Here is a 14,376-nt window from a genome sequence, read left to right as displayed (position 1 = left end):
GAGCCTTGGGAGGGTAGGGGGTGTGCCTGAGGCCAATGGGGCTCAGACCCCGGAGACCTGGTGGGAACCTGGAGGCACTGGCGGACCAGTGGGGGGAAGGCTCTGCCTGCTTCCTCCTCCCCACCCCTGTGGTATCCTAGCTTCCTGTTCCTGATAACAATCGACAGCTTGGCCCAGTGGGGGTGGCCCTCTTTCTAATCCCCTCCTGCCCCCTTCTTTGATCCCCAGGGCCCCACTGCCCATTAGTGGAGATCCCGGTGGGCTTAGGGGAACAGCTGGAGCAGAGGCCAGCCTCGGGTTGCTTTCCACAGGTTGACCAGGGATTCCCAGGCTCTCCTGCGCTCCCCCCAGCACACCACACCCTGTTCTGGGTACCACAGCCAACTACTACTCCAGCTCTGATCAGCCTCCTTTCGGGGAAACCACTCCCCAGAGTAAAGAAGGGTCCAGGACCAGCTGGCCCTGGAGGGTCTCCGAAGAGAGCCAGTTCCTGGTCCCCACTTCCAGGAGAAAAGACAGGCGCTGGGAGGCCTCCAGAGCTCCAGAGGGTTATCCCAACCCTCCTCTCCCTTAGGCCAGCAGCAGGCCAGCACCCTCCCCACCGCCCCTCCAGTGTGCCCACCCCCTGTGTCTATTGTAAATCATTCCTTTTCTGCTGTCACCGTTTGACAGCTGAATCAGTAGTGGGAGGAAGAGAGAGGACGAGGATTGTGCGTGTTGGGGCTGGGAAAGGAAGGGTGTTTGGAATGTTACAAGGGAGAAGAAGCCGCAGCGAGCATGAACCAGCTGGGCTGCTGGCCAGAAAGGGGCCTGCCGAGGCAAGGCGGGGGGTGGGGGGTGGGGGATGGGGGGTGGGCAGTGGAATCTTGGACGTGGGGGCCACTTCCTAGGCCCCAGGCATCCAGATGCCCCAGAGGCGAAGAAGACGTGGGAGTCCCCCCGTGTGAGGGCCAGAGACTGTCCACTATCTGTAAGTCTTCTCAATAGATGTTAGGATTTGGGGACGAGGCCTGGAGGGCTTGCGCGCAGGGGGAAAGCCCCCCAGACTCTTCTTCAAGCAGCCTCTGCCATCTACTTCCGGGCCGGCTGGTCCATCTCAAACCAGAGGCAGCTGAGAGCTGGGGTGTGGCTCAGGGCCTGAAGCGGACCCTTCTGGTCTGGCCTGGGTCTTTGTGGAGCAAAGATTCCTGCTTCCTTTCTCCCCCACCCCACTCCAAGTCCGCACCCACCTCTGCTCTGAGAAGGCGTAACCTGTGCCTGACCGTGAACTCCCAAGGCTTGAGGGGGCAAGGGCTTCCAGGACTAGGGCTCTGAGGCCAAAGCAGAGGAGTAGAAATCACTGCGTGGACAGGGCCAGCTTGAACAGGAACAATGAGGCGTTCCATGTGGGACAGCTGAGCTCTGCCCAGTAAGCAGGCAGAGGCTGAATGTGACAAAGACCCAGAGGACCTGGTCTACCCCCAGGGAGCAGGGCCTTAGACCCATGGCAAAAGTGCTGGCACACAGCCAGCCCACACCCAAAGGGGCACAGGCAAGAGCCACCCGACCCCTGGCGGTGGCTGCAGGCGCGGGAGGGCAGCGTGCAGCTGGGGTGTGCGTGGGTGGCAACAAGGAGGGGCAGAGGGAGGAAGCTGGCTTCCTGAAGCCTCCTCAGCCCTCAAAGACCAACCAACAGACAGACAGACAGCTGGCAAGAGGCAGCCTGGGGGACACAGCTGCTTCAGTAAGTACCTGAAAGGGGGGAGGAGGGGTCCCTGTGGTCCTGGCGTGGTGTGAACCCTGGGGAGACGGGAGGGCATCTCCACGGAGGGTGTGAGTAACGTCGCATTGGGTGCTATAGTGCCTGGCTGGCGAATGGGTGCTGACCCAGCTGATAGCCCCGAGGTGGGGGGGGGGGGGGGGGGGGGGCAGGGGAGCCGCAGGGGGCTGCAAAGAGAGCAGAGGCCGATGAACCCCTTTCTGCTTCGGGACAGCCTCTATCATCCACATCTGCACGGGGCCCACTCTGTCCCCTCACCTCCGTCCCTGCAGGCTTAGCAACTCTAACACCGCCCCCGCTCCTCAGAGGCTGTGACCTGGCCCTGAAAGATAGGGACTGTCCCCCAAGAGGAGATGGCCGCACCACCTCCATGCCCCCTCTTGTGCCCCCAGCTGTCGCGTCACCATGCTCAAGGGCTTGGTGAGGCCATTTCCTGTGACAGTTACAGAGGCGGGAGATGGGGGGATGGGCAGAGGAGGAAGGAAGCACACCCCCACCACCACCCCTAGCCTACCTCCCTGGACAGAGACCCCAGAGGCCAGAATGAACTCGGAAGCTGCCAGCGGTTAGGACAGGGTCTACAAGGGTCCCCAACTGGCTCCAACGCTTCGAGAGGCCTTAAACCTTTCATTTCAGAGAAGGCCTAGACTAGAGGTGGTTTCTGTGAGCCTTCTCTCTCCCTTCTACACAGAACAAAATTGTTTGTGTTTCCTCCCTTGCCTTCTTTCACTTGGGTCCCAGCTTAGAGCCCCTTGTACTCTTGCTTTGAGCGGCCTCTCTTCCCCTCTCTCCTTCCTTCTGGAGGCTTTCCTGCCCTCCCCCACAGTCTCTACCCCTTGTTGGGCCCCTACTCCAATCTCAGACTGCCCACCACCCTGGGTCCCCCCCCAGAGATCCTGGCCTTCCCGCAGTGAAAAGGACTTTGCTGCTCGGAGAACAGAAGACACCTCAGTAAAAACAGAGGTACCAGAAAACAGGCAGCTGGCCAGGACTTGGGAGCCTTCTCCTGGCCAGTCAGACGGGCCAGAGGGCAACAGCTGAGGGCTCCTGTCTTTCAGGTGAACCTCATGGCTGAGTAAGCCTCCCCTGGGCCCAGCACCCCACCCAGCATGGTCCAGGACCGTGGTGGGGGTGCTCCAGAGCACGGCTGCCGACCTGGTCTTTGGGGGCAGCCATGACCCAGCCTCCACCCAGCAAAGCACCAGCCAAGAAGCATGTGCGACTGCAGGAGAGGTGAGATCTTTCCCGAGAGTGGGGGGGGGGGGGTGCTTCCCAGCTCTGAGACTGTGCCCATTCCTTCCATCTGCCTCTCCAGCTCTGACAGCTGAGTCCAGAGGGCCCTCAGCTGTTGACTCCAATCTGGAAAAGGAAACCACATGTGTTCATTTGCATGTCCTTTGCATGTCCTTTACATGTCTGGGGCATAAAGTGTCACGTCGACCTCGTGCCTGTTTCCCAAACCCCAAGATGGGCTGAGTAGCCAGCCCCTGGAGCAGGGCTTTCTTGGGTCTGGATGTAGGTCTGACCTTTGGAGGCCAGGGAGGAATGGGCAGGGGTGGGCAGGTGGAGAGAACAGCTGGGTTCAAGGCTGCCCCGATCCGACAAAAGAAGGGCATGTAGCAGGGTCCTGAACCTGGAGCCCACTGGGCCTGTGGGTCAAGGGGGAAACAAGGAGCAGCCTCCTCAGGCGTGCCCTATAATAATAATAATGGTTAGAGCAGCGACGTTCTTGGGCACTCACTAGGCACTGGTTGTCCGTGCCTGCAGGCGAGGCTCCAATGTGGCTCTGATGCTGGATGTGCGGTCCCTGGGAGCTGTAGAGCCCATTTGCTCAGTGAACACACCCCGGGAGGTCACCCTACACTTTCTGCGCACAGCTGGACACCCCCTCACCCGCTGGGCCCTGCAGCACCAGCCACCCAGCCCCAAGCAGCTAGAAGAGGAATTCCTGGTAAGAACTTGGGGTCTCCTCGGAGTCCATCCGCCCTTCTGAATCAGAGACAGCCAGCCGGCACCATACTATCTTGGGTACTGCAGGATGCCTCCTCTTTGGGACCTCAGGAAAGAGAACCCTAGGATCAGGGGAGAAAACTGCCCCATGCTCCCTCTTCTGCCCTCCACCCCATCCAGACCTACTGAACCCAGGAGAGAAGAGCAAGGGCCCAGCTCTACTAGATAAGGGGGGGAAGGGGGCAAGGGAGGCTGGGAAGGTGTATCGGCTATATTCACTCATTTCCTCCCTCTACCAGAAGATCCCCTCAAACTTTGTCAACTCTGAAGACCTGGATATTCCTGGCCACGCCTCCAAGGACCGATATAAGACCATCTTGCCAAGTAAGAAGTGCGGCGGGCTTCAAGGGAGGTGATGCTGTCCCTGGGGCTGGACAGGTTCAGGAGTCGACACACAGCCTCAGCCAGGCAAGAGCTCCCTCACATCGAGCATTTTCTTTCAGCAGAGAAACACCAATACCATCCCCGGGCTGGGCAGGGATCATAACCACAGTGAGAATACAGCAACTCATATTTGCAGATGCTTACCTTGGGCCAGGCGGTGCTGGGAGATGCTGATGTTAACTCATTTCTCAAAACGACCCCAGGGAGTAGATTTGGAATCACAGAAAAGTTGCCTCGGGCATAACTTGCCCGAGGTCACAGCTTCTTTCTCCTCTTCCTCCACTGTGGGAAATGCCCAGCAGAGGTCTGCAGCGGCAAAGGCACCATCAGGATGGCTCCCAGAGAGAGGGCTTCGAGCAAGTCAAATGCAGGGACTCTGCAACAGAGCAGTGAGAGTTTGGAGACAGGAGTCCTGGGGCTGTAAGGGGTTGACCCTGCAAGCTCAAAGGGTCCAGGGATCAGCACCTCCTGCTTTGCAGAGGCAAGCAGGAGACCCTCAGAGACTCTCCCCCTCCCCCCACTCAGAGAAGCCTTGTTTGGCCCACCCACCTCCAGCAACTCCTTGTCTGGAGGCCTTAGCTCACCACTCCCGGCTCCTGCGGTAACAGCCATTTGCCCGCAGGGGTGGGTCAGCACTCATCGAATGGGGGGGGGGGAGGAGGGAGCGGCCCTTGTTTTGATCCTAAGTTTAACCCGCCCCCCCCCACGGCCCATCCCCCCCTCACCCCCCTCTCCCCCACACACCCCCCCCCCCCCCCGCCCCTCCACTCCCGGCCAGAAGGGAAGTCTCCCTTGCAATTCTCCTCTGTCCAGAACCAAGCCAGCACTGGCAAAGCTCGTCTCCTTTCCTTACAAGCTAACTTCTTCTTTCCAGCTTGGATTGGATCTCCCCACTTCAAGGGAGAGGCTGGCACGCCCAGTGGCAGAATGAAACCCGACTTTTGGTCCCACGTCACCACCGCGGGATTTGGGGCTAGTCGCTCATCCAAATCTCATATTCACCATCAGAAAGAAACTCTTCCTGGGGCGCCTGGGTGGCTCAGTCCGTTGAGCGTCTGACTCTTGATTTCAGCTCAGGTCATGATCCCAGGGTCGTGGGATGGAGCCTAGTGTTGGGCTCAGCACTGAGCATGGAACCTGCTTAAGATTCTCTCTCTCTCTCTCTCTCTCTCTCTCTCTCTCTCTGTCTCCCTCTGCCCCTCTCCCCGCCTCACGCTTTCTCTCTCTCTAAAATAAATTTAGAAAGGACAAAAACTTTTCCTCTGTGACCCCTCTTTTTCCTCCCTTGCCTTATTGGTACAATTGTGCTCTATCCTCTTCCTGACTTCAAGACTAGAATATTTCAGTAACTGCCCATTAGGGTCTCTGCGGCCCCATTCCCTTTCCTCAATCGTCCTGCACAGCACCATGCAGTTAGCCTTCCCCAGTTATTCCTTTGAACATGTCACTCTACTGCTCAGAAACATTCTGTGGCTCCTTAATGTCTGCATATAAAGTAATTTAGGGGGTCTCTGACCACCTGCGATACACGGGGTACTGTGATATGCACAGGAACTCACCTCTTCCTGACCCTATTGGGAGTGCGCCTTAGTTGGTCCCCTTTTGACCTCTGACCTCTGCTGATTTTAACTTCCTAGATCCCCAGAGCCGTGTCTGTCTAGGCCGGGCACAGAGCCAAGAAGACGGAGACTACATCAATGCCAACTACATCCGAGTGAGTGGCCTAGCTGGGGCTGCCGCGCAGGGAATGGGGGTGGGGTCGGGGGGTGCGCTGTGTTTGAGGACATCCCCAGAGAATATCGTCCAGCTGTGGGTTCCTGCTCCAAATCACTACTGCCATGCCCCTCCCCCCCCCCAAGATGGGACAGACACCGAAGAGGCCCCAAGACACCAGCCGAGAAAACAGAGCAGATGTTAGGCTGAAAAGAAGAAACCACCCAGTCTCCTTAACGCACGTTATCACATCATCCCTGCCAACCCTTTACACATGGAGGAAGTTGCCCTGTTGAACTCACTCCCTCGTAGCCCCAGGGCTCCTGGCTCTTAGGTCTGCATGGAAGTTGCTAGCACAAATAGGAATGCTCCCTTGCCTCCCTTTTCTCTCTCTCTACCCTTAACTGCCTCCCAAAACAGCCCCTCCTTTGAGGAAATGGTTTAACGTCAAACTATAGGAACCAGGGAGGCAAGGCGGCCTCTCTACCCCAGCTTCCCACCTCTACTGGTCCGAAGTAGATGTAAAAGTGGCGCCCTCTAGTGGCTCCAAGTGGCTAGGACAGAGGTCAGAGGTGCCAGGAGGTTGAAAGCTGTTAGCCCCGGACTCTGCAAATCTCCTATTTGCTGGCAGAAATTTAGTGAACAGTGGTCTGTCTGGCTTTCATCATCTTGAGGAGCTGAGATTCCGACCGGGAGAGAAAAGGGCTAGCAAGAAAGTGCCACGTCTTGCTACTAAATATATATAAAAGTAATAGTAAATGTGAAACATTCACTCAACCAGTGTTGAACACTGTTTTCTTATTTTGTGCTAGTGGAAAGCAATAGGGGAGGAAGGGAACAAACATTTCCAAAGGACCTGATAGCGCTAGACCCTCAATATGATTTGCTGAATGTGATTTGTGCTACATTCTTGCAAGATAGCTATTGTGCCCAATTTACAGATGAGAAAGCTGAGGCTTAACGGAGGCTAGGTAACCTGCTTGTGGTGGCAGAGCTAGTAAGCAGCAGAACAGAGATTTGAACCCACGTGTTCCTCCCTCCAGAGCCTGTGTCCTTTCCACCACGTGCCTTCCAGTGTGTGCACGGGTATGTCCGGGTGTGCATGTTCAGTGTCTTCAGCCTGACCCCAGGACCGCCGGAGTCCAGGATTTCCCTGGGGCTCTACTCTCACTGCTTCCCACCCTTCCTTTTACGCATCCATCTCCCCAGGGCTACGACGGGCAGGAGAAGGTCTACATTGCGACCCAGGGCCCCATGCCCAACACCGTATCAGACTTCTGGGAGATGGTGTGGCAGGAAGAAGTGTCACTCATTGTCATGCTCACTCAGCTCCGAGAAGGCAAGGAGGTAGGATGTGGAGTCACATTCCTTAGTGAACCCAGAAAAGGCTACTTCTTACCCCACAACACATGCCCCGACTCAGGGCAGCTTGGGACTAGGGCCTCTCCTGGAAGCTGACAATACCTATAGCCAGGCCCAGCCTGAACTTCCCAGAAAAGTTTCTGAGGTATACACCATCGGGGCTCTCCACAACCAGAATGGGGGGTGGGGTAAGCACTTCACCTGCAGGAGAGCCCAGCCCCTGGGTACTGACCCAGGCAGCGCGGAGCCCCTCCGATGGGGGAGGGAAAGGGGGAGGGGACCCCACTTCCTTCTCTGCTGTCCTGGCCCCCGCTCCAGCTGATAGACACTTCCCCCTTCTGACTCCCAGCTCCCTCCCTCCTAGAAATGTGTCCACTACTGGCCCACAGAAGAGGAAACCTATGGACCCTTCCGGATCCGCATCCAAGGCACAAAAGAATGTCCAGAATACACTGTGCGGCAGCTCACCATCCAGGTACAGGGAGGTCAGGCTGTCTCCAGCATCGCTGAAACTCAGGCCTGACCTTTACTGGGATCCAAGGGTTTATTCATCGAAACCTTCTTGAACGCACATCTAGAAGAAGAGCTTGAGGCAAAAAGCAAGAGAACGTGGGTACCGCCCTAGTCTAACAGGGCAGAGCCAACTAGCCAAGCAGAAACCACCAGGAAGGCCCATCTGCCCATCCGTGCTGAATGGCCCAGGAGAGGAGAGGAGGGGTCCCAGAGTCATGCTGAAGGAACCACCGGAAGTCCAGGCAGATGTATAATGACACATGTGAAGTGCTTTAAAATGCCTTCTGTTATCATATAGCATTTTATACTTTTCAAAGCATTTCTTTCCCAACTCCTTATCCTCCAAGCATCCTGAGAAGCAAGCCAATAAGATATCACGGTCTCCTTCTTCTAAGTAAATGAGGTTAAGGGACTTGCCCAAAGTCATATGCTAGTTAGAAGCACAGCCAGGACTTGAACTTGGGTCTTCGCCCGCTCCCTGGACAGCATTCCCTCCAGCATTTCAGAGGAGGGAATGGTGGAGTATGATGAGCAGGAGAAGGGCTGACCTGGCCTGCTCGGGGTCCGTGACTGTCCCAGGAGGGGTATTCCGGCCCTTGCCCTCCTCTGCTGCCAGAGAAGAAGGCTGCCAGTGCCTCCTACCCTGACCTTGGTTCTCATGCCTTGTTCCTATGCCAGCACCAGGAGGAGTGCCGGGTAGTGAAACATGTCCTCTTCTCTGCCTGGCCTGATCACCAGACCCCAGAATCGGCTGGGCCTCTGCTGCGCCTGGTGGCCGAGGTGGAGGAAAGCCCAGAGACAGCTGCCCACACTGGGCCCATCGTCGTCCACTGCAGGTATGTGGCCCCGCCCTCCCCAGCAGCCTATGAGCAGGTGCCCCTTTCCCTGCCATTGGATCTCTCCTTGGAAGGGGTCTAAGAAGGACAGCACCGGGCAGGCCCAAGTCTTACCTTGGATGGGAATCTCTAGGTCATTCAGCAAGTGCTCTGTTCTCATTCTCTCCTTCATGCAGAACCTGGCCATCTGGGCTGGACATTCAGGTACAAGCCAGAGAGGGGACAGAACATCAGAAAGCTTCCCAGTCTTCTGGGGAGGGAGATAAACATGGTCCCCGGTGTTGAGAAATTCATTTATTTTTTAAATTTAATGTTTTACTTTTGAGAGAGAGGGACAGACAGTGTGAGCAGGGGAGGGGCAGAGAGAGGGAGACACAGAATCTGAAGCAGGCTCCAGGCTCTGAGCCGTCCGCACAGAGCCCGATGCGGGCCTCGAACTCACAAACCGTGAGATCATGGCCTGAGCTGAAGTCAGACGCTTAATTGACTGAGCCACCCGGGTGCTCCGAGAAACTCATTTATTCAACAACTATTGATTGAGAATGAGTTACTGTCAGGCACAGTGTGAGATGCTGAGGAGACAGCTCAGTTTCTGCCCGGCTGGGTTTATAGTCTGGTGGGAAAGACAGCAGATCAAATGATTAAGCACAGCACCGTGGGAGGTGTAGGGGAGCACAGAACCAAGTCGCCCATCCCAGACTGGCCAGAGAAGGTTTTCCAGGAGAAAGGACATCAAACTAAGCTAAAATCTGAAGGGTGAATTCATCAAGTGAAGAGTGGAAAGAGGAAGCGTTCCAGGCAGATGGAACAGCATGTGCAAAGGCTCCGAGATGAATTTTTTTTTCTTTTTTTAAGAGAGAGAGAGAGCACAAGCAAGGGAGAGGAGCAGAGGGAGAGGAGCTTCACACTCAGCAAGGGGGCCCTACGTGGGGTTCGATCCCATGCCCTTGGATCATGACCTGAGCTGAAATCAGGAGTCCGATGCTCAGCCGGCTAAGACACCCAGGCACCCCCTGAGATGAAATTTGTAAATGGACATTGCTGGGAGCAGAGTTAGAAGATGGGGGCTTGGAGGTCATGTGGGGGAAGGGAAGGAGAGTGATGAGAGAGCAGTCTGGAAGGCCAGATCACAAGGGGCCTCATAAGACTAGCTAAGTGCCATTTCAAAGGAATTCTTTGGCTACAGAGTAAGAATCCGATTGGGGTGGGGTGGAGTGGGGTGGGGTGGGGGGGTACCACGGGGGACAAGCTTATGATAAGGTAACCATTTGGGGGTACATACCTGAATAGAACATACTAGCACAAGTATAGACAGAGGGGGCCCATGAGCCTCTTCCCCACAGGGCGCACCTGGACATAAGTGTTGGGAGGTCGTGAGTGGCTACTATCAGGGCTTCAGATAAGAAGCCTTCCCAAAGACGGGGAGTCCTTGAAAAGGTTTTGGAACAAAGGGCAAGACACAGCAGCGTGGAGGGGACAGCTGTGGGAGGGACCCGAGGTGGGAGAAGGGGGCTGAGTGTCAGCAGCTGTGGAGATGGTGTCCTGGTCAGACAAGCAGGGCTCAAGGGCTCAACAAGGCCAAAGGCAACGCGGACAGTTGGAAACCACTGCCTGCCGCTAAGCAGAAGAGAGCTCCTTGAAATGTCCACGGGGGCTGGAGGGTGACCTGGGATAGGTTTATGGTGAGGCTGGACGAAATGCAAACTGCCCCAGTGCCAGCTCTAACCTGTGAAGGTGTTGCTACCTTCCTCCGCCCTCATGTCCCCACCCCCAAAATAGGGGGCCCTAAGTCCCTACGGCTTTCTCTGTAGTTTGAGGCCTGGCCCCCACGTTCTCTGGTCTCCTGTGACCTCCCTGTCCCCTCCCTGGCTGTACCCAGTGCAGGGATTGGCCGGACTGGCTGCTTCATCGCCACCCGAATTGGCTGTCAACAGCTGAAGGCCCGAGGGGAAGTGGACATTCTGGGTATCGTGTGCCAACTGCGGCTGGACAGGTGGGTCTATGAACGTGGACAGGTGGGTCTATGAACGTAAACAGGACTAATGACGTGAAGGAGTGGCATCAGTGCTTCCTGGGCACCAGGGCACTTAGAGGCTCATCACCATCAAGCACTTCCTTCCAGAAAGGAAAGGGCCCACTGCTTAAAGAGCGGTTTCCTTGTGCAACTAACACCCAGGAAAGAATCTCTATCTAAGATTTTAGCTTGGCGGCCTAGAATTAAATATGCCACTCTGTGGATATCTGAGCCTTGTATCTTTTTTGGTTGTTGGTTGTGGTTTTCCAAATCCCCTGCTCAGGGAAAGGTGGAAGGATAGGGTGTGGTTGGTCCTAGACACCAGGCGAGCACAGATACTGCACAGAAGCCCTCTGCATCTGGAGACCGGGAACCACAGTGCCAATTCTGAGTTGCATCTCACTGAGCCATCACTGTATTTCTCTGGGCCCCCGTTTCTTTATCTAGAGAGAAACGACGCTCCTTCCCCAGGAGCCGCGTTAAGGAATGAGTTAATGCATAGGGAACATGTTTTTCAAAGATGAGAACCTACTGTACAAATATACAGAATTATTATTTTTACTTTTAAGACAGGGAGGAAGAAACCTTGAGGCTCAGGAATATTCCTGGCCTGGCCTGAGGAATCAGGGGCCTGGCGCTGCCCCAGGAGCCGATGGGTCAGAGAGGAAAAAGTTCTCCTCCTGGGCACAGCTAGCAATGGGGCCCAGCCCTGAGTAAGGGGCAGGGCGGGGGGTGGGGGGAGGCTTCGCTCGTGGGGAAGGTCTGAGGGGCAGAAAAAGGAGGAGAAAGCCCAAAGGATGAACATATGTGAAGGGGTCGACAGGTTCTTTGGGAGACTCTCCCTGCAGAACTATGGGATGCTTGACTCGCCCCTCCTGTGCTCATGGTCTCTGCATATTCTCCTTGCAGGGGCGGGATGATCCAGACCACAGAGCAATACCAGTTCCTGCACCACACCCTGGCCCTGTATGCAGCCCAGCTACCGGAGGAGCCCTGCCCCTGACCGCTGGTACCTCCACCAGCCCACGTGCCAGATCCCCCCACGCCTGGGCAGGTGGTTCTGGGGAAAGTGGGCCTTGTGATCTGAGGGATCCCCTGGGCGGGCATGGGGAAGGGATGCTTCCTCAGCGGGCACATGCGGTCACAGGAAGTTGCATCGGCAAGAACGGGGACCAGACTCCAGGTCTTTACCACCGGCCACTCTTCTGCTTCCTCTAGTAGCCCCAAGTGGACACTTGGGGGAACCTCCCGTGTCTCTCTGAACTTCGAGCTAGGAACTGGCATTTATGAGACAGCCGAGAAAGGACCAGTGTCCCAGTCTTGTCTAAAGTGTTCTGTGAGCTTCATCTCTCCGTCTACGACATGGGCATTAAGTGCTTTGCTGCCATAGGGAAAAGTAATCAGAGAAGCTCCCAGAAGCCGCTCCAGCTGTATCCCCTTGCTGGGCCTGGCAAGAGAGTGATCCCAAGATCATCTTCCACCTGGGCCCTGCCCAAGAACTGGCCAGATGCGGGAGCTGGGAAAAGTCTGGTCCTGACCGTGGCCAAGTTCTCAACCTCCCGGCAGTGACTTTCCGCTTCCTCACCCCACATCTGTGAGGGCTGGATACCCCCCAAAGACAACAAGGACCCAGACTACCCCTGTGCCCACACCTGTGTCCTGGGATCAGGCTACAGAGGTGACCAGGACAGTCATTTGAGACTTTTGGAAGAGGGAACGTGTGGCAACCCCTCAGAGGCCCAGAGGGCTGCCCCTGCCTCCATATTTGCCAGCCACTCACCCCAGCTACTCCCGAGAGAGGCCCAGCATCTTCCGTCTTCCTTTCATGACCTCAGAAGGTACCCTGGGTAACAGGAGGTATAAAAGAACGAACGGTGAGGAAGAAACAAGGAGCAAGAAACAAGAAACTCCTGCGCCCTGCCCCCATCCACCCCTGCATTTGCAGAGTACAGCTGGAGAGCCTGGCTGTTTCCATGAACTATCTGGGTGAAGCACCGCACGCAGACCAGGGGCCTCAGCCTGGGACCGCAGAGTTGGGATCCTCATAGCCTCTCCCAGAGAACTAACTCCTTTCATCATCTCGGCACCAATACAATTTCCAGGACACCCAAGATCTATCTCAGGGCTCACCTACACTCCCCAGGAAGGCATCCAGATCCTTCGTCCTTGAATCCAAAATGAGCTGCCTGTGGGAATGAAGAAAGGTACCATCTCTCCGGGCACTCAGCCCCTGGGGTCTGCCTTGACTGATGCCAGCTCTCTGTGGAACCCCCCAAAGAGCTGGATCCTGGCGAGCAGCTGGGCCTCCTTATTCACGACATCGCTTCTGAAGCACGTGCAACGTTGAAACTGAGGTTAATTTTCTTAACACTTCCGCTTGGTCTCACAATGGAATTCTTCCTTCCTTACAGCCCCAGGAATGGCTCACCTGCTCCTAACCCCTTTGGGAGGCACTCGCAGCCTGTGCCTGTGAAGGAGGGCACAGAGCTCTCAAGTGCCTGATCCTGCCCTGCGCTCAGACCCAACCGGGAGGGAAGCAGGTGCGTGGCCATAGACCCACAGGCTCCCCACCCTATAACTGTGGCCCCAACCCCATTCCAGAACTTAGAGAGTACAAGCTCTGGAAAAGGAACCAAGTGGGAGAATAAAAACCTTTTGGATGACTGATTCATTCCTTCTTTCCATCTTTTTCTCAGGCCTCTTTATAGCAAGAGAGTAAGACCCCAGAGACCCAGGAATAGGCTGCCGATCCTTATCCCAGGATATGCACTTTTCTAGCAACTTCTTGAGACACATCAAACAAAGTGACACAGTAGTCGGTTTAGGAAATGGGGCAGAGGTGCACCTTAGGAGCTGGACGGGAACCTATAAAGGGCAGAAGCTAGAAAGATGATACTCTGTGATCCCTCTGCTTTCAAGACCAATGATCAAATGATCATTTGGTCATCTTGGGTAGGTTTGACATATGGTTCGACAGTTTATGCACCTTTCGCCAGAACAAGAGACTACACCTGAGTGGGTTTGAAAACCTGATTCTAAAGAGCACTCCTCCTAGGTGGGAGATTTGCCCTGATGCCTGGAACTACTAGGGAACAGCCAGCCCCTGGGTTCAGCAGCCCTGTGGCTAGGGAGGCATCTCTGCTTGCCTTGTATCTCCCACCATCAGTTCTCCTCCTGAAGAAAACTTTGACTTTTACCAAAACAGGCCAACTTTTTCATCCACTGCAGATCTCCCTCACTGGCACCCCCACCCCCCACCCCGGCAGGATTTTATCTACGAATTATGGTGATACTAGTGAAAATCAACCTCAGCCTCAAACAGCTGTTTCACTTTGGGCCAGAGGCTTCCTAAACACGCAGTTCAGGTAAACTGTGGTTAACAAAACAAGATGGAGTATTAAAACACCCAAAGACGGTTGTGACTCTCCGCTCGTTAGGTTTTGAGAGGATAAGACTCCGTCCCCAGAGATGTTCAGAGGCCAAGGATTCAGGGAACAAAAAGCCTCCATTTCTCTCCCTTTCACAGAGAGCTCATCTCCGCGTCCTGGAAAGTGGGTGAAGCATCCTTCTCCACCCTGCTTAACGGGGACCCCACGCACCTCGGGCCCACCGCCCTTTAAGAAGGAAAGGGGTGCCAGCCAGGGCGCCGCAGCCCGGGAAGGGGACCTCTCTCCCCAGTGTCCCCGGACGCCAGCAGGCGCAGGCCCTACCCCGGAGGCCCGCGGGCTCCCCGCGCACCCCACCCGCGGGCCCGGCGAGGGGCTAGGGAGGGGCGCGCGCTCGGG

General features: G+C 55.9%; 1 protein-coding gene across 1 annotated transcript; it reads left to right on the top strand.

Annotated features, from left to right (window-relative positions):
- The first annotated feature begins 469 nt into the window (after positions 1-469).
- On the top strand, positions 470-13,258 carry PTPN7 (protein tyrosine phosphatase non-receptor type 7). Its single transcript, XM_040462023.1, is given in 12 exon segments — positions 470-840; positions 842-974; positions 2,802-2,862; positions 2,864-2,992; positions 3,527-3,710; positions 4,009-4,093; positions 5,791-5,867; positions 7,076-7,213; positions 7,593-7,703; positions 8,420-8,577; positions 10,457-10,570; positions 11,501-13,258. Coding segments are annotated over 12 exon segments (1,347 nt in total). The 5' UTR covers positions 470-777; the 3' UTR covers positions 11,595-13,258.
- Positions 13,259-14,376: the final 1,118 nt, after the last annotated feature.

This window comes from Herpailurus yagouaroundi, unplaced genomic scaffold (assembly GCF_014898765.1).
Source record: "Herpailurus yagouaroundi ecotype Mexico unplaced genomic scaffold, PumYag 308, whole genome shotgun sequence".
Lineage (NCBI taxonomy): Eukaryota > Metazoa > Chordata > Mammalia > Carnivora > Felidae > Herpailurus > Herpailurus yagouaroundi.
Note: the sequence above shows the minus strand (reverse complement) of the source record. Positions and strands in the feature narration are given on the sequence as shown.